This window comes from Mastigoproctus giganteus, chromosome 4, assembly GCF_048544385.1.
Source record: "Mastigoproctus giganteus isolate SK-2022 chromosome 4, ASM4854438v1, whole genome shotgun sequence".
Taxonomy (NCBI): domain Eukaryota; kingdom Metazoa; phylum Arthropoda; class Arachnida; order Uropygi; family Thelyphonidae; genus Mastigoproctus; species Mastigoproctus giganteus.
Window position 1 is genome coordinate 171,081,421 of NC_143578.1, and position 25,202 is coordinate 171,106,622.

A 25,202-nucleotide genomic window follows, 5' to 3' on the forward strand; every position below is an offset into this window, starting at 1 on the left:
ATCTGGGAAATTAAAATCCCCCATTATAAGACTCTCTGATTTACTGGCTCACTTTATTTCCCCGTACAGTTTCTTATTATACTCATCAGAGTCATTAGGCCTACAGCACACTCCTACTCTCAATTTTGATCTCCCAATGCTTATGTCACACCAAACTGACTCGACACTGCACTGTCCAGCAATGTCGACTGGCTTCACTTCCTTGGATTTTATGTATTTCTTAACTAATAGCATAACCCCTCCTCCCTTCCTATCCTGTCTATCCTTTCTGTAGACATTGTACTCCCCAAATTCCAGTTCTGCATTCCTTATATCTGTGTGAGACCACGTCTCTGAAATCCCCACAATATCTGCCTTTGATGTTTTGAGCAAAACCTCAAATTCATCAAATTTATTTACTAAACTTCTAGCATTGGTGTACACGCAAGTATACATGCACTTGTTCTTTTTCTTAGCTACCCTAACACAACCCATGTGTTTACTTGTACCCCAATGATTCCCAGCAGTCTCTGAAATATCGTGCATCTTATTTTCCGGGCTGCGGCTCATTCCAATAGAAGCAGTGCAAGAATCACTTTCACATCTTCCAGTGGCTACTGTTAATCTATTAGCATTAGTAGAGGCATATGATGCAAGAAAGCAAGCTTATTCAGCATCAGCCAAAAAAAAAAAAAAAAAACACCACTCCCAATTTCACCCCTCCGTTCGCTCGAAATACCTGTCCAGTTGAGCCTTAAATTTGTTTAGGCTATCAACTTCAACAACAAGTGATGGAAGTCGGTTCCACCAACCAACCACACGCTGGCCAAAGGCAAATTTCCGCACATCTATCTGACATCCGTCCTTCCTCAATTTGCACCCTTTCTATTTAAGGGTATCCCATCCCTGTAGAAGCAGTCTCTCCTGTTAACAAGTACAGACCAGACAGAAAAAAATTCTAACCCCTTGAGCCTTGCACAATCTTTCCAGGGCCGAATTGATCGAAAAGGATCTCATCATATACTCCCTCCTATCGTGTCTGGACAGAATTGTAGACACTTTTATAGAATGGAATACAGAAATTGGAGGACAGAAGAATGAAATGGAGTACAGAAATTGAGACAGGATATTCCACATTTGGAAGTTTCTGAGTAGGTGTGTGTTATAGATCTAATGAATCTGATGAGTATAATGAACAATTGTGCAGAGAAACAAAGTGGGCCAGTAAATTAAAGTGTCATATAATGGGGGATTTTAATTTCCCAGATATTGACTGGAATTTGTGGGTTGGCCACTCACACACTAGCAAGGCTTTTGTGGATTTATTGGATGATTATTTTCTACAGCAGCATTTTCGGGAGGCAACTAGAGCGAATAATACTCTTGATCTGATTATCAGTAGTGATTCTTCATGCATGAAGAATCTGCAGATAAAGGAACCGCTAGGTGGCAGTGATTGCACTGTGCTGAAGTGGGATTTACTCAAAGAGGTAGCTAGTATCAAGGGTAAAGGGAAAGGTTTTTGCTTTCGTAAAGGTGACTATGGTGGTCTGAGACAGTATTTAAATTCTATACGATGGGACCGACTTATGTTATCAACAGCAAATTCAAAATGGGAAGCATTCAAAGAATTAATCTTGGAAGCTACTAGGCTTTTCATACCAACCAAGAAATTTTGTTAAAGATTTAGGCCTAAATGGATTTCAGATGAACTAATTAGACATGTGACAGAGAAGAAAATGCATGGGATACATCTAAATTAAGATGTAACACAGAAGCCTAGGATAGATATAAGCTGGTCTGTAACCAAGTTACAAAGAAGTTTAGGCAGGCAAAGGCAGATTACGAGAAATCTTTGGCAAAGGATGCAAAGAAAAACAGCAAAGAGTTCTTTACTTATATAAACTCTAGAAGGAAGGGGATGAATCAGATTGGTCCACTTTATATCGATGGGTCAACTGTTGATGATCCTGCTCAGGTAGCTAACAAACTAAATGAATATTTTGCATCAACATTCACACGAGTTATTCAGGGAGGGGAATGCCAGAGGTGTATTAAACTCTGGCAGTAAGCTAGATAACCTTGTAATAATAAGAGTAAAGTGGAAGAGAAATTGTTGAGATAAACACAAGAAAGGCACCTGGGGTGGATGGAATCTATCCAGTTATATTAAAGGAGGCGGCAAAGGAAGTAAGCAAACCCTTAGCCATAATTATGAGAGCTTCCCTCGAATCAGGGGAGGTACCCATGGACTGGAGATGTGCAAATGTGACCCCAATCCACAAAGGAGGATCAAAGGCTGACAAGTAATTATAGACCTGTGAGTTTAACTTCTGTTCCAGGAAAATTAATGAAGGCACTGATTAAAGAAGCACTGCAGGATCATCTAGACAAGACTTCAGTTATAGCTCGGACACAGCATGATCTTGCCTGACCAATTTGATTGGATACTATGATGCAGTCACAAAAGAACTGGATGCAGGGAACAACTTTGTTATTATATATTTGGACCTTAGAAAGGCTTTTGATACTGTTGCACATGGAAGACTGCTACACAAATTGGTGCAGTGTGGCACTGGAGGAAAATTGCTGCTACAGATAAAGGGATGGTTGAGGGGGAGAAGAGAGAGTGGTAATCAATGGACTCATCGTGGACTAATGTTATTAGTGGAGTCCCTCAGGGTTCAGTGTTGGGTCCATTGTTGTTTTCTGTATTTATAAAAGATATTGATGATTGTATGTTAGGCTTAATGTCCAAGTTTGCAGACTATACAAAGGTTGGCAAGGTTGTTAATGACACTAATGACAGTACACTGCTGCAACAGGATCTAGAAAAGTTGAGCAGATGGGCTGAGAGGTGGCAAATAAAGTTTAACATTGACAAATGTAAAGTACTACATAGGGGAAACAGTAAATCCCAGAGTCACCACACTGACAGTGGTAGAGAATGAAAAGGACCTGGGGGTAATTGTGCAGGCAGATATGAAATTTTCTGAGTAGTGCAGATGGTCTGCAAGAGTATCTCATGGTGTCTTGTCAATGATATATACAGGAATGTTTCTAGCAGGGATAAGAAGGCAATTATCCCCTTGTATAAGGCAATGGTCAGGCTACACCTTGAGTATTGTATACAGGTCTGGAAGCCTCATTTTAAGAAGGATGTAGAGCTGTTGGAATGAGTACAGAGAAGGGAAACAAGATTAGTGAATGGAAAAAAGGATTGCTCTTACGAAGAAAGGCTTAAGTTTTGCAAATTACAGTGTCTGGAGACTAGGCACCTGCGAGGTGATCTGATTGAGGTGTATAAGGCCTTGAATGGTTTGAGCATGATCAATGCTGATGGGATTCTTCCTCTTGCTCAGAATAATTGCCTGAGAGGGCATAAATTCAAACTGAGGAAAAACAGCTGTAGGATAGATGTGCGGAAGTTTGCCTTTAGCCAGCGAGTTGATTGCTGGAACAAACTTCAATCTGTCGTAGACAGTTGATAGCTTAAATAGATTCAAAGCAGAACTTGACAAACATTTGGAGCGAGTGGATGGGTGAAATAAGGATTTTTTTTTTTTTTGGCTGATGCTATATAATCTTGTTTTCTTGCATTATGTGCCTTTGCTAATGCTAAAATCTACAGCTCATGCATAACAGATCCCCTTCTGCTCACCCTGAATAGGATTCATGCATCTGCAATGATACACTCAATCTGGAAACAGTATATTGCAAAGCCCACACCACAGAACAACAGTATATTGCCAAGCCTATACCAAAGAACAACAGACAAAAATCCATAAGGAATACAGACCAATCCCCATAAGGTAAAATATGCTAAAATTCCCTAAGAAAGCCATCCTCAAACACACAAATGAGCACAACTTTGGCCAGAGACACTGCTAGTTACACTCCACTATAAAGGACATATCACCGACCTCAAACCTCCTTGAGACCTGTGGAATCTAGTGTTCCCTAAACAAATAGATATACTTTTTCTGGACACCAAAACAGCACATGACAGACTCTCCATCAATTCCCTACCTAAAATCCTTGAAAACCACTTCTGAATTACAGGCCCCATAGTCAAGATTTTTAGAGCTACTGACCAGAAACAAAGGCTTGTGTTGCATGATAAATATTGCTTTAAGTTTACTATAAACAGATGTACTATGAGGAAGTATCTTGTCAGCATGCCTTTCTGCAGCACCCCTCCCCCAATCTTTTCACGTTGCTGCATAATAACTTTACTTACTATGAGGATGGCACCAAGATTCATCTCCTTGCAAAAGAACCAAGATGTGGTACACATCTCAAAGTTTGCCACAGACCAGATCTTGTAACCTACCTCAAAACTATCAGTTTAAAGTTAAATTCTAGCAAGCCTGCCTAGATCACACTTTCTAATAAAAAAAATTGTTAGAAATTGTCAGAAAACTCATGTGCCTCCAGCAATGACAAGCCAGCTTGCCTTGAAAGAAGCAGCATTATATTCACATAGTAGGTAGTTAATCTGGGGTTGTGATAACACTGGTCAACAAATTTTCAATATTTTGTTTCTTTGATGAAAGTATTTTTTCTGTATTGTTTTGCACGTGCAGAGTTAAGAAATCAGCATTAAAAAATTATGCTCAAGTTTTGAAATACCTGTTATGTCATATTCTATAAAATAGGCTATGTAGGCCTATAACAAGATAAATAAAGAGCATCCACCATACTGTTTTAATATATTTTATACTGAAAAACATGTTATATTATAAAAAAAAAAAAAATAGTAAAACAGTTTAAAATAACAATCAATACATTTTTGGTTATTGAAAAAAATAAAATAAATAAATTAAATCACACGGATCAGCAAAATACATAAATCTAGTAATTGATGGATTCAATAAGAAGCTTCATCTAAGATAGTTTCAGAAGAATTTTACATGGCAGTTTTTCATAGAATCGAAATTTCTATAATGACCACTCTTATACCACGTGAATATTAAGAAAGTTTATTTAACTGTTAACTAAGTCACTATATATTAAGGTAACGTTTCGACATTTCGGGAACCTTGCTGTATAGTAATTTAATTAATAGCTAAATAAACTATCTTAATATTCACGTGGTCTAAGAGTGGTCATTAATGAAATCTAGATCCCAAAGAAGCTTCATGCTGTCGTACAATTCTTTCATATGAACTGCATGGCCTATTGGAATTGATGGTAGTAACGTTGTCATTGTGTAATAGCCTGCTTTTAACTCAATTTAGAAGAAGCTGTGAAGAGTCTCCAGTCTGGTGGTCAATATCAAATGATTCCCTTAAACTAGTGATGTCAGTGCAAGCAAGAAGGTTATTTTACATTTTAAAAAACTGGGTTAAATCCTTTTGGCGGCAACAGTATACAGACACTTTAACATTATCTTGAAGAAGATTTTACTGTTGCAGTCTTGAGCCTAAAAGTTCTGCCTTATTTTTTGGTAAATCAAGATCTCTGACAAGATCATTTAATTCATTTTGTGTGGCTCTGCAAAGTGGAAATTAGAAATAAAATCAGGTGATTTATCTTGGCCATCACCTGATTCATCAGATTCTAAAACATATTCAGCTGGTGAGTCATGAACAGGAACTCCTCTGGGGTACTGGTCAAATAGCAGATTGTATATTTGGGTAGCTTAAGGTTCACTTTTTCTTCTTGGAAATTCCCTGCTGGAATGGTACAATATAAAAACAACAGTCTGTTATATGATCTGAAGGCTCCCTCCATATCATAAGCACGGTGAAAGACATTGAGCGGCCTTTGTGATTTAACCAGCTGTGGAGATTAGAAGCACAAGTATTACGGAAAATATGAAGCACCCAGCTTTTATCTTGGTTGCTAACCTTTCAGCCAAAATAACAATTATGCTTTTTATTATTATTATTATCATCATCAGAGTAATGGCACTTCTGTAATGCAAAATGTCACTTCGCCACAAACATAACAAAAATTATCTGCACTATTTACAGACTTATTTGGCATGTTAAATTTTAAGTTTTCGCTCAGTCAAAAAGAACAAGTGTAACATAGACAGATGCCAGGTTTGGTTGTTGTTGCTATTTGGTTTTTAGGAGCATTAGCAACTAAGGCAATATTGCTCCGGGGATATGTGGTGGTCATTCCCTGACTTTTCGGCATCCTCCATATTTGGTGGGTACGGGCTCGAACCCCGGTCTAATCAAGAAGCGTGTGCTACGCACTGCCGCTCCTGCCCACCTGGCTACGGAGGCGCCGCCAGGTTTGGACTGACTGACATGTCTAGACAGGAAATAGCATAATTCAGAACGAATGGCTGCAGTGCTGCCACACAAACTGCACCTCGGGGCCAAATTTTCCCCAAAAAAAATCAAGCAAAGCAACTAGAATTAATAATCCATTTTGACTGCCATATTTGTATTTAGCAGATTAATATTAGTCAAAATGGACTAATTTTATTACTGAAACATTTTAACTGTTGACCAGTTGACCATTTTAGCTGTTGAGACCAATAATTACAGATTGGATCTGAAGGCTCCCTCCATATCATAAGCACGATGAAAGGCATTGAGTGGCCTTTGTGATTTAACCAGCTGCAGAGATTAGAAGCACAAGTATTGCAAAAAAGTAATCTGTATGCATAATATAATATGCATGTCAATAATGAAATATATGTAGTTTTAACCTAATACCAATGAAATACTATTAATATTATTAAATCTATAAATAGGCATTACTTGTAAATAGGTATTATTTGTAAATTATGCAAAAAAAAAAAAAAAGTAAAATATATTGATATACAGTAGAGCGTTGAAAATCTGAACGTCAATAATTCGAAACATCAATAATCTGAACAAGCTAACATTTATTATTATACATTTTTTTATGCTAGTGCCATAAAATAATTACAGTAAGCACCGGTTATTGTGATCACATTTGCACATTGAATTTTGGTTATATTAAACAGCAATTCTAATATGTGAAAATCAGAGAAATATAATCTACAGGCTACAAAAAATTAAGATATAAAGCACAAATTTACACTTTTATTACAATACTTACCAATTAACAAAATTAAGTAATACGTGAAAATTGACAAACAAACTGAATGCTGTCCAACTCAACTAACTCTTGCTGAAAAGAGTGAGAGATCTGGCAACAAAGGAACGAAGTTTGAAAATAGCGCAACAAAAAATAAGTAATTATTTTCGTTAAAGGCATACATATGTGTTATTGTGGCTAAAAGTTTCATTTCTTTTGTTACCTATGAATAAAAATACTTAGGACAACTTAGTGTTTTTAGTCTTCAGAACAGTATATTTGATAAGTTCGAGAATCCAAACAAACCAGAAGCGTGAACTATCCTCGGTAGTTCACACTCCTAATTAGTTTGAATTATTGATGTTCTACTGTATTTCTAATTATGTTTACTTATTTTATAAAATAATTGTTGTGCAGTGTTAACTTAAATCAATGAAATTTTGCAACTTTTATTTAACACTGAAATATGGTAATAACAATGTGTTTCAATGTCGAAAATCAAGGAAATTTATTATAGTGTTCAGATGTACATTTCTGTCCCATACAATATATATCTGTTAAAAAAATAATAATAATAATAAAATAACAGTGCTGTATTCTTGATTAATGAGCAGTACAGTTATAAATAAAAAGCACATTTCCAGCTAACATTTTTGAGTCTAGTTGATCACTGGTAATTAGGATAATTATGTATATTTCATGCTCTATGTACTCTTGTATTACCAATGTTCCTTAAGCATACATTAATTTACTGGTTTATGATGTGATACTATGATGTGCATTTTTTTTTTTTAATTCTTATAAAACAAAGTAGCAAGTTGTACATTTGTTGCAATTACCCTTAAAGGTTTCATAGATACATGACAGTGAGTTAGAGGGAAATGCTTACTTTTCTGTAAAACTAGTTTCAGCAAAGATTTCAAAATGAACTGTTAATGTTTTAAAACTAAACAAATAACAGGAACACCTTTCTTACTGGATTAAAAAAAAAAGTGGTTGATTAAAAGTTAGGAATCATAAAAAAATTATACCTGTAAATTTTTATAAATATTGATTAGTTAAATTAAAAATTAAGAAATAGCAAATAAAAGATGCAAATCTATGCATAAAGTCTCCCAGAATCAAAAATTAGCAAATTAAAAGCTGGTGTACATTAAATGAAACACTCTGTATGTAAAAAAAAATTACATAAACATACAAAAAAGATAAACATCTTATTTTGACATCTGTTGCACACATATTAGGACAAATATTGGGACAGTGATTTATGAAGAATATATACATAAAATTTATATGGCCTTCGTAAATGTATGTAGTCAGGGCTCTGAATGGACTGAAGCATACTGGAACACTGTTCCAGTTCATCACCAGCATTGGCAATATTATGGCACTTGATGATTAAAAGTAAGATATTTTATTAACATGCATTTGATTTCATAAAATTTTCCATTCTGACCCCCTGGCTGTAAAGGATCCTCAATGCACCTATTAAGAGGTGCACCCACTACTCTTGACCTGGATGGGAATGTGTGGGTTTAAATTCAGACATTCAACTGTTGCATACTTTGTTTTGTTTTATATACTTACAAGCACTTGCTAACCATTCACCATTGGGACTAAACTTAACAGATGATACAGCTTTAGTGTGCCCAGCTAGTGTGAACTTCAAAGCATAGTTGGGTTTCTAGGGAGGTAAATAATATGTATAAATATATGACAGATTAACATGACTACTCCAAATATTAATAATATATAAAGACCAACATAGTAAAAAATATAAGATAGTCAACCACAATATGTACAATATACCTAATCCGAAATGCACTAAACATTTTACATTAACAAAAAAAAAAAAGAGAAAAAAAAAAAGAAGTTATATACCATATATTCTATTTTCTAGCATATAAAAGTCTATCCCCATTTTTACCTTGAAAATTTGTGCTTAATTAAATATTTGCTAATCTCCCTACTTTTCAGTCTTTCATTTTGTATTGCGATATATTAAAATTTACATTCATGAGCGAGTTGCCCAAACATGCAAGGGCTCCATATAGAGAGTTTTTGATATATGTGGGCTCAGTGGAATGAGTTTCTTTATATTTTGAATTTATTGCCCACCATTAAAATAATATTGTCAAATATAAAACCAGAATTTTAAAAAAATTTCATAAAACTTAAAAAACAAAAAAAAAAAAAAACTTATTTTTCAGAAGCAATATTATCATCCTCTACATCTATTTATGTATTGTTTAACTGAATTTTATGAACTCCTGGATCTAAATTCCACAGGATTTCAGATTTTGTAAACCAAAATCAGAGAACAATGGCACCAGATCTGTTGACCTCATCAGATTTTCAGACCTATTTTCATGCTGTCCATATTAAAACCATGTCTACTACTAGTTGGAAATGAACGTATGACATGGCAACAAATACCATAAACAGTTCAAGGCAATTCATATATAAAGGGACTTATAATTTGAAATGTACATAAATGATCTCCGAAAACAAATTAATATACATACTTGTCATGGCACACACATGAAATCCAACCAATGTATTCATTCCTTAAAGAGGTAATTAAATTATTTCTGCTCTTTCTTTTATCTTACTGTAGTAAAGTGTAAAGAGAGCAGCGTGTATACAAGGTGTGGCAATAAAATTCCTAGACTGGTGCAATAAAAGGAACACAAAGTGAAGAAGCTCAAAAATGATTTTATTTTTATTCAAAGTACCTACCACTTGACTGAATGCACTTATTACGCCATACTAAAAGTTTCTGAAAAGTCAGCAAAGACATCCAAAGATATTATGTTTATGTTCAGTTCAGCGGTTAAGTTTTTCTTTATATCCACAACATCCTCAAATCTTTCCTTTAAAGACAGTTTTTTCAGCTTGGGAAACAGGAAGGAGTCTGTTGGTGCTAGATCAGGAGAGTAGGGTAGTTGGTTGATCTGCACAATACCATGTTTTGTCAGATATGTCTTAACAAAAAGTGCAGAATGGGTTGGGGCATTTTTTTGCAAGAAGAACCAGCTACCTTTCTCAAAATTGCAGTCTTACCCAGGAAATGCACTTCAATAGTCTCTGAAGAAGCTGCATGTAGAATGCAACAACTCTCCCCCTTTCCTTCAGGGAGAAATTCCTTGTGGATCACACCCTGTTTGTCAAAAAACATGAGCATTGTCTTAGACTTCTGTGAACAAAACCTTTTTGGGCTCTGCCTTGGTGATAATTTTGAAGTCCACTGCATGCTCTGATGCATCGTCTCTGGGTTGTAAAGAAATACCCAATGCTTATCTCCAGTGCGATTGAGGAAATTAGGATTGTCTTGACATGTCTGGATGAAGTCTTTGCACGATGACTCTCTTCATTGCTTCTGCAAATTTTGCAGAGACCTTCCTTTTTCCTAAATCTTCATGGAGAATTTCACAAATCGTCTTCTTATTCAAATAGATTTCATCAGCACTTCATTATAGGGGGTCAAATGATGATTCCGTGCTGCAATTTTCCAAACTTTTGCAAACTCTGCCCTCATTTTGAGAGACTGATGAATGGCCACTTCTTGCATCACTGTGAACATCATCATCCATTTTTGAACTGCTTATATACTATTCAAACACAATGGTACAACTTAACGTGTCATCACCTTAAACAGTAACATTTCGTACATTTGTTTCAGATTTTCCAGGTTAAAACAAAATCTGGTATTCATTTGTTGCAAAATTGTGGAACAAAAATGTTAACACTACTAATTAAACTGGTTGGTACTTGCAACCTGTCAGCCTACTGAACAATCTCTGTATCACCATTCTGTTGGTGATACAGAGATTGTTCAGTAGGCTGACAGTGGTATATGGTATGTTGTAGCTGGTCTGAACTACAACATACCATTTCCATTTATTTCCAAACATGACCACAACAGCACCAGTCCTGTAACTTGATTGCCAAGACAGATGATGTGACTTTGCTCTTACTGATGTCATATTTGTACACAGTGCTTCCTTGTTATCTATTTAGTTACTGTGCTGAAAACTGGTTTTGTTATAAGAAATGCCTCAATATGGAAGCATGTTTGCTTTAAGAAATTGACAATCTCAAAAGTTCACTTTTCAAATTCTTGAAAAGTAAACTTTTCAGACTATCAATTTCTTATACACCTAGGATAAATAGTTTCAATTTGATTAAATTTATATTGGTTTATGTTGTGTAGATATTCTGAATTTTGGATTACAACTGTTTATACTAATTTGCATCAACACACACACACACTGACCTTTGAAAAGCTGTATGCTGATGCAAATATACCTAAATTAGCATAATGTATTTATATATAAATAGCTGAAAAATAACATGCACAAATTTTGAGTAATTAAATTTTGTATATAAATCAACAATGCCACTTCCGAGATACCGAACACTGCGTAAGTCATAACAATAGAGACACAATTAGTTTTATTTAAATACTAATATATTTAGACCAAGATAAAACAAATATAATGTAATCCACAAAAATTGGCATTTAAAAAATTATATATACACACAATTCGAGTATAACGAGATCAAAGAGACCAATGAATTACACCTGCTGTGACTGAGATACAGTAAGTATATATTACAGTATGTGCCTTTATACAACATAAAATAAAAAGCCCTTTTGATTAACATTATTAAAGATTTATTAGATGTTAATTGTATGTTATTCAAAAGTATCTTAAAACCATTTTATTACAATATAGTAATAAGATGCTGCATATAATAAGAGTAATACCACACTATTTAAGTTAAAAATCTTTTAAGGTCATTTGTTCCAAATTTCTTTTTTAGTGAAATTTATAAATTAGTGTCCTTTATTTTATTAAGATAAACTCAAAATTCTGGATCAATGTTATGTAATTTGTAAAACAATGACATATTTTAATCAAGATTGTGTCTTTGTACTAGATACCAACTTTGACCAAACATTCATTACCTCTTCTTCCTGGACTGAGCTGTATACACTCAGTCAGATTTTATCCGACAATGACAATGTATTTAAATTTTTACACAATATTAATTTCTAAAAGTGTATATAAAATCCTGAAATACTGTATATACATATTTTAATGCATATACTGCTTTTTACCATTATATGTTTTGGGCAACCTTTTTTCATATGAGGCAACCTTTTTTCAAAAGTTACCAGAATGACATATCTATTTTTAAACTGATATATAATTTTATCCTGGTGCATAATATCTTCAGATGCTAATGAGCCAATAAAATCATAATCTACTCTAATCTAAAAACCTCTTCTTCCTCACTCATTTTCAACAATCTCTAGTTATTCTCAATTGGTGATATGTCAGTAACTAAGCTATAATGCTTCAACCACACTATGGAATATCAGCTTCATTTTCATCTCCAGCTTCCTTGTAATTTAGTCTTGATTTTTTAAAGCTATTTTTGGTAATTTGAGAATTCACTTTCATTCCATGGTTCGTTCTTATAGTGGATAGTAGCAAGAATAGATATTTCATACTTTGATCCATGGGCGGGAGAACAGAAATTGAGTTTGGTGGAAAAATACAAAATGAGCAAATTTCCTCCCCCCCCCCCCCCACTCTGAAATTAAGTGTCCCATTTATGCAATTCTTCAAAAAATTGGAGATATGACTTAACTGGGGGGGGGGGGAGATTCATGTTTGGGAACAATCTAAAGCCCACTACCTTCATCAGTATTAAAAATGTAACATCCACTAAAACTTTTTTTTTTTTTTTTTTTAAATCTGGGCTTTCGACCCAGTTGAAAGTCACTTCTCACTTTACATTACCAGCTTCAATGGTTATATTATCATAAACAAAATGATTTCTCTTATTAAATTTATCAAGCCACCCATTTCTACATATAAAATCTTAATGTCCCAGATCATGATGAGCAAATTTTTCAGATTGAAGTTCTAGAGTAGTGCCACTAATTGAAATATTAAAATTTCTTTGCATTTCTAAGCCAACTAAGAAGAGATCCTCTAAACTGAATCTGTCATTTTCATCACACCTATGCATTTTATCACTACCCATTTTTTTTTTTTTTTTTTAAAGGCTTTAGAAATTCTTGCCCACTTTTCACAAAAGTTCAAACAGTAGTTAAGTTTTAACCGTTTGCAAATTACTATTACTTGCTCTGCTCTCTAACTCAAAAAGTAATGTACACTTTCTTCCAATTGTGAAATATTTTTCTTTTGATAACTGTCATTTTGAGATGCTGAATCAAAATAAAACTGAAGTTCTCAGAGACCAGGAAGGATTTACAAAACACAAAATCAAAACATTTTCAATTTCAAAGATTACAAGGTGAACTGAATTTTTTCCTTAGATGCAACTTTGAAAACTTTAAGTAGTATGGCTCATAACTTTGCAGTAAAATTTAATTGGTTAGTTCCCTATGTTTTCTGAAAACTGAAATTCATTAGGAAAGGCCAAATTTAATTTTCAAGCCACATTTACAACCATACATTTCCTCAGGGTCACTTAGCATCACATGACGATTGTCTATTGAGCTTGCAGGTGCAAAATTCTATATATATATATATATATATATATATATATATATATATATATATATATATATATATATATATGAATCAACAGGGCTTACCTTTATTTTTTGATATAGGAAGCTTCTTTTCCAACTCTCCTTGTCCAACTCGCTAATAATTCATGTGGAAGGCAATATCAATTTTGCAAAACATTGTCATAAAGTTAGATTTTGGAGGTCTAAACGGGCTAATAATTAAGGATCGATTTTTCTTTTTGGTCCTGTGGCTGGAATTTTGAGTTAAATTTAGGGGTCTAATAATTGGGTAAGGGGTGGGGGTGGGGGTAGTAGATAATAACCCCCAACCCCCACCCCCGCCCCTTACCCAATTATTAGACCCCTAAATTTAACTCAAAATTCCAGCCACAGGACCAAAAAGAAAAATCGATCCTTAATTATTAGCCCGTTTAGACTTCCAAAATCTAACTTTATGACAGTGTTTTGCAAAATTGATATCGCCTTCCCCATGAATTATTAGCGAGTTGGACAAGGAGAGTTGGAAAAGAAGCTTCCTATATCAAAAAATAAAGGTAAGCCCTGTTGATTCATAATATAATAGAATATAGGAATTATCGAGCACGTAATAGCTCTCTAGTATCAAAATTCTATATAGTATTTTATCTTTTATTGGTACCAGATTGTGTTTTTGGTGGTGTAAAGAAATGTGTGTGCATACACACAAACACATTTCTTTTTGTTTACATACCTTCAAGAAAAGCATATACAATACAATACAACAAAGATGCAACCTAAATTACCATCAGCTAAGGTAATCTTAACAGTCTTCTATAGTTATGAATTGCTTCTTGTATATAGTTTATATTTATAACGTACTTTTTAAAACAGATTTTTTCTTCCTTATTTCTTAATTTTTTGAACTAAACAGGCTTTACACCTTAAAACCTTTTCCATGGAATTCACTACATACACAAACCAGTTTTGTTCATAATATCTAATCTTTCAAAGGAGAAAAAAAAAAAAAAAAAGGTAAATGATTACTAAACTCAATAACATATACTTGCTATAATGTTCCAGAGCATTTATGATTTTTTTTCTTTCTCTCTCCCTCTCTCTACATGCAACCATTAATTTCTTCCTTGTGACCAGAAGAAAAAAAAAAAAAAAAAAAAAATTATATATATACACACACACTGCTCTACTCCATAATATTATAATGGTCATGCAGCTGTTTACAAGCCATCGATCATCTCAACAAATGCTAGCCGCCACCAATTAACACGGTGTAAGGAGAACAAATCCTGAACTGTCGAGTAGTGTAAAACAGTCCTATGGACAGACAAGCCAAGGTTCGCACTCTACCAGTCTGATGCCCACACCCCCCTGGGTGTGGCGAATGCCAGAGGAACAGTTCCTTCCTGATTGTATGCTCCCAACAATGAAGTTTGGTGGAGGCAGTGTCATGGTTTGGCTTGGGCCCATTAGTTATTATCGACAAAACCATGAATGCTGTACAATACCAGGACATCTTTGACAATAATACACTTCCAACATTATGGCAATATTTTAGAGAAGACCCATACACGTGCCATGCCATACTGCTTGGGTCGTAACAGAATGGTTTGAGGACATGGGTGTGGAAAAGTTGGATTTGCCATCCCAGAGTCCTGATCTAAACCTTATCGAGCATCTGTGGGATGTATTGGATCGTCGGATACGTGCACATCAAGATTGCCCAAAGAACAAGGCCAAACTGGTGGCTGCATTAAAGGCCGTGTGGAGGAACGTATCACCTGACATTTATAAAAATGCTGGTTGAGAGTAGACCGTGAAGATTGAAGGCCGTCATAAAAGCAAAGGGTTTCAGCACAAAATATTAAATGACAAAATAAAAGCTTTTTTGTCTAAAGGCAGGTGTCCTTATATTAATGGTAGGGCAGTGTATATTATCTGAAAAGGATATTACAAATGAATGTAATATCCTTTAAACTTTAAGATATATATATCACTTGAAGATATAATTTTAAAAAAACACATTTATCACAAAGTTTTTGTTTGTGAAAAAAAAAAAAAAAAAAAAAGACATTTCTAAACCCATATAAGAGATTCCCCTAAGAAGTTCGCTGTGTTGTCTCCCACTCAATCCAACCACATATATAAACTGGCTGCAGGAAAACCGTCCTTGTCTTTAATCTTTTAACTTCAGCTCCATAGAATTTTAAATTCTTGTTTATGCTCTAGCTGTGGTCTTGGGATAGCATATGTACATGTGCTAGTGCACACTATGAAACTGTGCCCATATGCTGCTACAAAAGGTGCATTACCTATTAACTGTTACATATATATTTGCTACAATAAAACAGTTACAACAGTAAATTCTTCTGCCCACAGCAGACAGGATATAAACAGAAATATCTTTTATTGTTATATCAGAGAAGATGAAAGTAATATCTCCATGTGCTTGCTAATGATGGGAGCAAATAATGCTCTTAAATGTACTTAATTTACTTAATTTTAAATTTCAGTGCAGTGAAGAGCATGGCGAAGGTAAAGAAAGCCAACACAAGAACGATGAGAAACGGATAACTTACACGGAAAATTAGTTTCCCCAATACGGCACTCTAGCACTGCTTGCTCGGTAAACAGACGGCAAGTGTTATCGGTCTAGAGCAAAGTCAAGAACGATATACTGATTGACAGGTAGGCGTGGCAAACAATGTGCCAATTGGTGCACGAACACAACATACGATAACATCGGTTTAGCACAGAGTAGTAACATATCTCACTTCTTTGTGCAGTTTAGTATCACTCGAAAGGACTAATGGTAACTTATCCTAATGAATGCTTTCCATAATGATTAAAAAAGATCAGGTTACCTCCACCTGAATCCCATGGGAGCTTGAACCTCTCCCGAAGTGGAGGGGGTAACCTTACCTTTTTTCTTTAGAATCAGTCATATTTACAAATACATTCGGAAAAAAAAATTTTTTTTGTGACTGTATTTTTATTTTCTTGTTCAATAATATGCCCTAATGGTGAAAAAAAGGCCAGGTTACCTCCACTTAAATCCCATGGGAGCTTGAACCCCTCCTGAAATGGAAGGGGTAACCTAACCTTTTTACTCATGTGTGGACTAGTGCATAAATTATTTATTAACAAAATATTAATTACTGTACTTTTAAAGATACTCTTGCGGATACACACATGTCATAACCTCAATAGCTATTCACTATATATATATATATATAAAAGAATCTTTGTTTTCCTATTATTTCGTAACCTAACGTTTAAGGTTAGGTCACGAAATATAAGAAAACCTTTTCTATTATTTCTTAACCTACCATTTAAGGTCAGATTACGAAATATAACAAAAAATAAAGAAACCTTTTTTCGTAAACAAACCTAAATCAACAATATAGTAAAAACACTCACAAACTCCAAAAATCTGCTTTTAATAATAAGAAAAAAAACATAATGAAGAACATAAAAATGAACAGAACGAAACTTTTATTAATTTAGTTTTCATCAAAAAAATCAACCAACGTTTTATTTTCCTTACAAATTTCTTCCATCTTTAAAAGATTCATCGCTACTATTACCTGTTTGCCGTTCATCACAAAACTATTATGCACCGTTCTTTACTCATAAATAAACATTATGATGCCAACCAATGCTTACACCGTAGCTTGTCATCTGTCGCACCAACCACCAATCATTTCATCATTTGCCACATCTACCTGTCAAACAATATATCCTTCTTGATTTCGGCTCCAGACCGATAACACCTACCATCTGTTTACTGAGAGAGCAGCGTCCGGTGTCAGGAAACTAATTTTCCACGTAAGTTATCCAACGTTTCTCGTCGTTCTCGTGCTTTCTTTACCTTAGCCAAGAGCACTTTATTCAATTTACTGTTGTAGTTCAAAGCATTCATAACAGGTTTCACCTATTTATGCATTCTGCTACCACAGAATTTCCCTATATTTAATGCGAAAATTGACAGCACATCAGTAATGCTCATTAAAATGAGGTGGGGGGGTTAGAATGCTACCTATATTCCCTCCTTCCTTCAGGAACCTACCCAAAAAAACTAAATTTCCCCAAAGCCATATTGCAAGGTTGAGTCTCTACAGAGACTTAAATGTGGGGCAAATTGTTAAATTTTGTGTTGGTTGCACTAAAATACATTACATTGCAATGCAATGAAGGCTTCTGGCTGCAGTAGACATGAAAGTATAAAGCCTGAACCACTCAGAAAAATAACTTACTTCAATGATGATTAGCACGAGAATAGAGCCCTGCGCAGGTGAAGTTTTTACAGTTCTGGCAAATAGTTTTTTTAAATTTTTTTCTGTTTTATTAACTTAAATTAGCATATTAACTTATTTTCTAGAGTAGCTTTATATTCCTAGTTATGATACTTAGTTTAATTTTTAACTTTGATTTGGTAGATTATTACTTGGTATCAGTAAGGGTATCCAATCCACGTGTTTTACAAGTTTTGCAGCTCCGGCTAATGGTAAGTTTTTTAGCTATATTTAGCCACTTTATTGACTAATTGTTATATTAAGTTATTTTCTATAAGTAGCTTCTAGACCATGTCAAGATCCTTGGTTTATTCTGAATTTAGATAGAGAGATTTTGGAAGTTAATTAACACTTAAGTGCCTGTAGATTTACTGTTCGTAACTTGCCGCCATTGCTATACTAGATAGAACGTTACATCCTGTACTAGATAGAATCAAGCTTAGTATAGTATAATATAATCAATAAATCAGTAAAATTTATTAATCTTGTTAAACTTCATTGTCAATTAAACTGTACTTTTTTAACTAAATACATATGACTTAGACTTTACAAACTTAATATTATTAATTAATACATAACTTGATACGGAAGTTATATCACGAAACTCGGACATAATACTAGATACTGAAAAAAAAAAAAAAAAAATATATATATATATATATATATATATATATATATATAGTGTTATAACTGCATTGGAATATAAGTTTAGGGTTATAATTTTATAGTGAAATTGAAATGTTATTGAAATTGAATCAAAAGCATGATTCAGACCAGAGCAGCAAAGCAAAAGGCTCAAGCTAATGGGAGTGCTGTGGCTCAGGGAAGAACTGTGAGGGCAGTTGCCCTTGTGAATCACAGCCTTTTAAAATGCACTGCTTGTTTGATGTTTGTGGAGCAATCAGGTGGGGGACATGATATTGCCAAGGGGAATGTCATTGTGTGCACGTGATGTAAGGAGTGTAAGGAAATCCGGCGATAATTCGTTGTTATGGGCCTATATGAGAGCTTGAAGGACAGGGTGGATGCCCTCGAAGGATCTAAATTGAGGGGCCCATCAAGCTCTCCGCTGCCCACATCAATGCCAGAGCTTCCACTTGATCATCACACAACACAGCGGCAACCCCCAAGGCAGAATGCGCTAGTCCCACAGGAACTAGTAGTTGTCAGTGACTATTGTTGGGGAAACGGGGAACATGGTATGTAAAAAGGATAGGTGGAACAGGACCAGGGTATGTCTGCCAGGGGAAAAGGTTGATGACACTGTAGAGCAGATATCATCTTTTAAGGGCACAAATGGTGATATTGTTGTACACATTGGGACTAATGATATTAAGAGTAAGAGACTGGCAGAATTGGGCACCTCCGTAGCCAGGTGGGCAGGAGCAGCAGTCCATAGCACACGTTTCTTGATTAGACCGGGGTTTGAGCCAAATACAGAGGATGCGCAAAGGTCAGGGAATGACCACTGCATATCCCTGGAGCAATATGGCCTTAGTTGCTAATATTCCTAAAAACCAAATAACAACAACAACTGGCAGAATTACTTAACAAGTACAGGTCACTGTTGGAAAAAAAAGCCATGAATTAGGGTTGAATTTGAAAGTTGAACACGACAGGAGGGAGTATATGATGAGAGCCTAGTCAATCAGTTTGGCCCTGGAAAGATTGTGCAAGGCTCAAGGGGTAGAATTTTTTTCGGCATGGTCAGTACTTGTTAACAGGAGAGGCTGCTTCTACAAGGATGGGATACACTTAAATAAAATGGGTGGAAAAATATTTACTGATGCTATCGAGGCAGTGTTAGGTTGGATGGAAAATTGGTAGCTTGGGGGAGGGAATACAAGGACTAATAGATTAACAGTAGCCGCTGGCAGAGGTGAAAGTGATTTTTGCACTGATTCTATTGGAATGAGTAGCAGCTTTGAAAACAAAATGCCGGGTATTTCAGAGATGCTGGGAGTCATTGCAGTACAAATAAACACATGGGTTGGGTTAGGGTAGCTAGGAATAGAAACAGGTGCATGTATACTTGTGTATACACCAATGCTAGGAGTTTGGTAAATAAATTTGATGAATTTGAGGTGTTGGTCAAAACATCAAAGGCAGATATTGTTGGGATATCAGAGACGTGGTGTCACACAGATATAAGGAATGCAGAACCAGAATTTGGGGAGTACAATGTGTATAGGAAGTCAGGATAGGTTATGCTATTAGTTTGGAAACACATATAATCCAAGATTATTCAGCCAGTCGACATCGCTGGACAGTGCAGTGTTGAGTCAGTTTGGTGTGACATAAGCACTGGGAGATCAAAATTGAGAGTAGGAGTGTGTTATAGGGCCTAATGACTCTGATGAGTATAATAAGAAACTGTACAGGGAAATAGAGTGGGCCAGTATATCAGCAAGTTTTTTAATGGGAGATTTTAATTTCCCAGATATTGACTGGAATTTGTGGGTTGGTCACTCACACACACACCAGCAAGGCTTTTGTGGATTTACTGGATGATTGTTTAATACAGCAGCATGTTCAGGAGGCAAATAGAGGAAGTAATACTCTTGATCTGATTATCAGTAGTGATTCTTCCTGCATTAAGAATCTACACATAAAGGAACCACTAGGTGGCAGTGATCACAGTGAACTGAAGTGGGATTTACTCAAAGCGGTAACTACCATCAGGGGTAAAGAGAAAGTTTTTGCTTTCGTAAAGGTGACTACGGTGGTCGGAGACAGTATTTAAATTCCATATGGTGGGACCAACTGATGATATTACCAACAGCAAATTCAAAATGGGAAGCATTCAAAGAATTAATCTTGGAAGCTACTAGGCTTTACATACCAACAAAGAAATATTGTTCAAGGTTTAGGGCTAAATGGATGTCAGATGAACTAATGAGACATATGGCAGAGAAGAAAAATGCATGGGATACATATAAATTAACATGTAACACAGAAGCCTATGATAGATATAAGCTGGTCTGTAACCAAGTCACAAAGGAGATTAGGCAAGCAAAGGCAGATTATGAAAAATCTTTGGCAAAGGATGCAAAGAAAAGCAACAACCAGTTCTTTACTTATGTAAACTCTAGAAGGAAGGGGATGAATCAGATTGGTCCAGTTGATATTGATGATTCAACTGTTGATGATCCCGCACAGGTAGCTAATAAACTAAATGAATATTTTGGATCTACATTCACACATGAGGAGTTATTCAGGGAGAGGAATGCCAGAAGTGTATTAAACTCTGGTAGCAAGCTAGATAATGTTGTAATAACTGAGAGTAAAGTGGAGGAGAAATTGTTGAAGATAAATGTAAAAAATGCACCCGTGGTGGATGGGATCTATCCAGTTATATTAAAGGAGGCACCAAAGGAAGTAAGCAAACCCTTAGCCATAATTATTATGAGAGCTTCCTTGGACTCTGAGGAGGTACCTGTGGACTGGAGATGTGCAAATGTGACCCCAATCCACAAAGAAGGATCAAATGGTGACAAGTAATTATACACCTGTTAGTTTAAGTTCTGTTTCTGTTCTAGGGAAATTAATGGAGGCACTGGTTAAAGAAGCACTGCAGGATCATCTAGACAAGACTTCAGTTATAGCATGATTTTGTTAAGGGGACGACTTATCTGAGCAATTTGATGGGATACTATGATGTGGTCACAAAGGAACTGGATGCAGGGAATAACTTTGATATTGCATATTTGGACCTTAGAAAGGCTTTTGATACTCTTGCACATGGAAGACTGCTGCAGAAATTGGAGCAGTGTGGCATTGGCGGCAAATTGCTGCTATGGATTAAGGGAGGGCTGAGTGGGAGAAGAGAGTGGAAATCAATGGCCACTGCTCTTTCTGGACTAATATTATTAGTGGAGTCCATCAGGGCTCAGTGTTGGGTCCATTGTTGTTTTCTGTATTTATAAATGATACTGATGATGGTATATCAGGCTTAATGTCCAAATTTGCAGACGATACGAAGGTTGGCAGGGTTGTTAATGACACTAATGACAGTACACTGCTGCAAAAGGATCTAGAAAAGTTGAGCAGATGTGCTGAGAGGTAGTGGTAGTAGTAGTATGTGATGCAAGAACGCAAGTGTATGCAGCACCAGCCAAAAAAAAAAAAAAAAAAAAAAAAAAAATTTACAAAACAAATCCGTCTAAATGTTTGTCCAGTTCCTCCTTAAATTTATTTAACTTATCAACTTCCACAACGACAGATGGAAGTTTGTTCCAGCAACTAACCACCCACTGGCTAAAGAAAAATTTCCGCACATCTATTCTACATTTGTCTTTTCTTAATTTGAATTTATACCCCCTTAGATTCGTAATCTGAACAAGTGGAAGGATCCCATCAGAATTCAGCGTGCTCAATCCATTCAAGGCTTTATACACCTCAATCAGATCACCACACAGGTGCCTTGTGTCCAGCCACTGCAATTTGCAGAACGTAAGTCTCTCTTGGTAAGAGGATCACTTCATTCCCTTTACCAATCTTGTTGCCCTTCTCTGTACACACTCAAGCAAACCTACATCCTTCCTAAAATGAGGTCTCCAGACCTGTATGCAGTACTCAAGGCATATTCTGAACACTGCCTTATACAGAGGGACAATCACCTGCTTTTCCCTGCTAGCAAAATTCTTATATTTAATTGACAAAACTCCATGACCTGCTGGCAGTCTGTCTGCATTTCTCAGAAAACTTCATATCTGACTGTACAATTACTCCCAGGTCTTTTCATTTTCTAGCACCTTAAGTGTAGTACCACACAGTTCTTACGTTTCTCTGGGGTTACTTCTACCCATATGCAATATTTTGCATTTGTCAAGGTTAAACTTCAGTTGCCACTTTCAGCCCATCTGCCAAATTTTCTAGATCCTGTTGCAGTAGCACACTGCCATTACTATTATTAACAATCTTGTCAACCTTTGTATCATCTGCAAACTTCCACACTAAGCCTAATATACCTTCATCAATATCATTTTTAAATAAACAAAACAACAGTGGACTCAATATCAAACCCTGTGGGACTCCACTAATAACATTAGTCCACGAAGAGCAGCACCTACTGATTACCACCCTCTGTCTTCTCCGACTCAAACATCCTTTTATCCATTGTAGCAACTTACCCTTAATACCATATTGCTCCAATTTGTACAATAGTCTTCCATGCACAACAGTGCCAAAAGCTTTCCTAAAATCCAAGTACAGTCAGTCCTCATATAGCACAATAGTTGTGTTCCTAGAAACCCTCGTGCAATGCAGAATCGTGCAATATAAACAACAGGCCCTATGAGAAAAAGAGGGTTACCTGCCGACCACCCAAGATTGAACACACATTTGTAACCAAAACATTACCAAATACAATAAATAATCGTAATAAAATACTTATGTATTTTATTACAACTATTGCATAATAAAATGTTGCTAATGTTTTTGCTTCTATCGTAAGCAAACTTGTTTTTTGTTTGATTTTCTATCCAAACAGATCACAGCCGTTCCAGCTCTTCCAATTCTTTGTGTCTTAATCTAATGGAATTTAATTACACTTTGAGTTGTTCTGCTATGAAAGTTGTTTTTATTTTCTCTGCACTCTGTAATTCTCAGTGTTGCCTCATTTAGGTCTGTAGCACGTGCAATATCACATGGTCTTTCATTTCGATCAAAGCGTTTCACAATTTCATATTTTTTCTCTATCGACAGAGGTGGACTGACCATAAGCTTTACCAGGGAAACCCCAGTGGGCCGGAGTCCGGTGTGATTTTGGCCATAAACGCTAGTATGAGGCCACTACAAATTTTCCTGGGTAAGAATTTTTTATCCAGTCCGCCTCTGTTTATTGATATTGCTTTTCTTTTTCTTTCTGAATCTGCAGTGTATTCACCAGGACGCTTCCTTTTCACACCTTTTAAGTATTTTACTAATTTTTAGGGAATAAAGCACAATTACAAAACGAGGAAGCACGCTCGATACACATAAACAAAGCTGCACGCATGTGGCAACTGAATAAACAACACCATAAAGGGAGAGACACTAACACCGCACATTTCTAGGGATTATTACCATAAAACAATTTCCAGTTGCGTTTCTGCTAGTGGACTCTGTTATAAACTGGTAGTAAACTCAATCTAATTGCATTTGCAATTATAGCGATAGCTGGAATTGTGTTGGTCTTTACGTTATTATGGTGAAATGTGTTTCCCCTTCACTTATATAAAAAACAAATATTTTCAAAATCTTCTCTTCATTCCTATCATGTTGCGTTCAGTTGGGGCGATTCTGCATTAGGTTCTTGTAAACACAAAGGCAAATCGTGCTTAAGCGAATTTGGTTCGTGTTATATAGGACATCGTTCCCCTATTTATAAATCGTTTTTTTTTTTTTTTTTTTGATTTGGTAGTTGTTGGCGCATCGGCTTCTGTGGCCATATTGCACCTCCCAAGGTTTTTGCAGTACTTTGATCCAAGCCCGAGGCGGGAATCGAACCCGCGACCTTTGGGTTGCCGGGCAGGTACTTTACCCACTCGGCTAGCCCAGTCGGCGAATATAACTGGATAGATCCCATCGACCCCAGGTGCCTTTCTTATGTTTAACTTCATTAATTTCTCTCTACTTTGCTCTCAGTTATTACAAAATTATTAAGCACCCTACTACAATTTGATAACCTTCTGGCATTTTCAAAACCTTCACTCCTCATGTGTGAACGTAGATGCAAAATACTCATTCAGTTTGTTTGCTATTGAGCAGGATCAACAGTCAATCTCAAGGGGATCAATCAGATTCATCACCTTCCTTTTAGAGTTCATATAAGTAAAGGAATCCTCCCTGTTTTTCTTAGCATCCTTTTCCAAAGATTTCTTTTTATCTGCCTTCGCCTGCCTAACCTCCTTTGTGACTTGATTACAGACTAGCCATAGGCTTCTGTGTCGCTTAATAATTTATATGCATCCCATGCATTTTTCTTCAATCACGAGTCTCGTTAGTTCATTTGATAAACATTTAGGCCTAAATCTTGAAACTTTTTCCACGATCGATTCATTCCTTGAATGCTTCCCACTTAGAATTTGCTGTTGGTAATATCATCAGTTGATCCCACTGTACAGAATTTAAGAACTGTCTGAGACCACTGTACAGTCAGTCCTCGTATAGCACGATAGTTGCGTTCCTAGAAACCCTCGTGCAATATAAACAACAGGCCCTATGGGAAAAATAGGGTTAATTGCCGACCACCCAAGATTGAACACACATTTGTAACCAAAACATTACCAAACACAATAAATAATCGTAATAAAATACGTAAGTATTTTATTACGACTATTACGTAATAAAATATTGCTAATAAAATAATGCTT

General features: G+C 35.7%; 1 protein-coding gene across 2 annotated transcripts in view; it reads right to left on the reverse strand.

Annotated features, from left to right (window-relative positions):
- The window catches only part of wds (WD repeat-containing protein wds), a 302,400-nt gene that overhangs the window by 245,612 nt on the left and 31,586 nt on the right, over positions 1-25,202 (reverse strand). For both annotated transcript variants that reach the window (XM_090371872.1, XM_090371871.1), the window contains exon 3: positions 8,593-8,689. In XM_090371872.1, the coding sequence (XP_090227998.1) occupies positions 8,593-8,689 (97 nt within the window). The remainder of the gene's footprint in view (positions 1-8,592; positions 8,690-25,202) is intronic.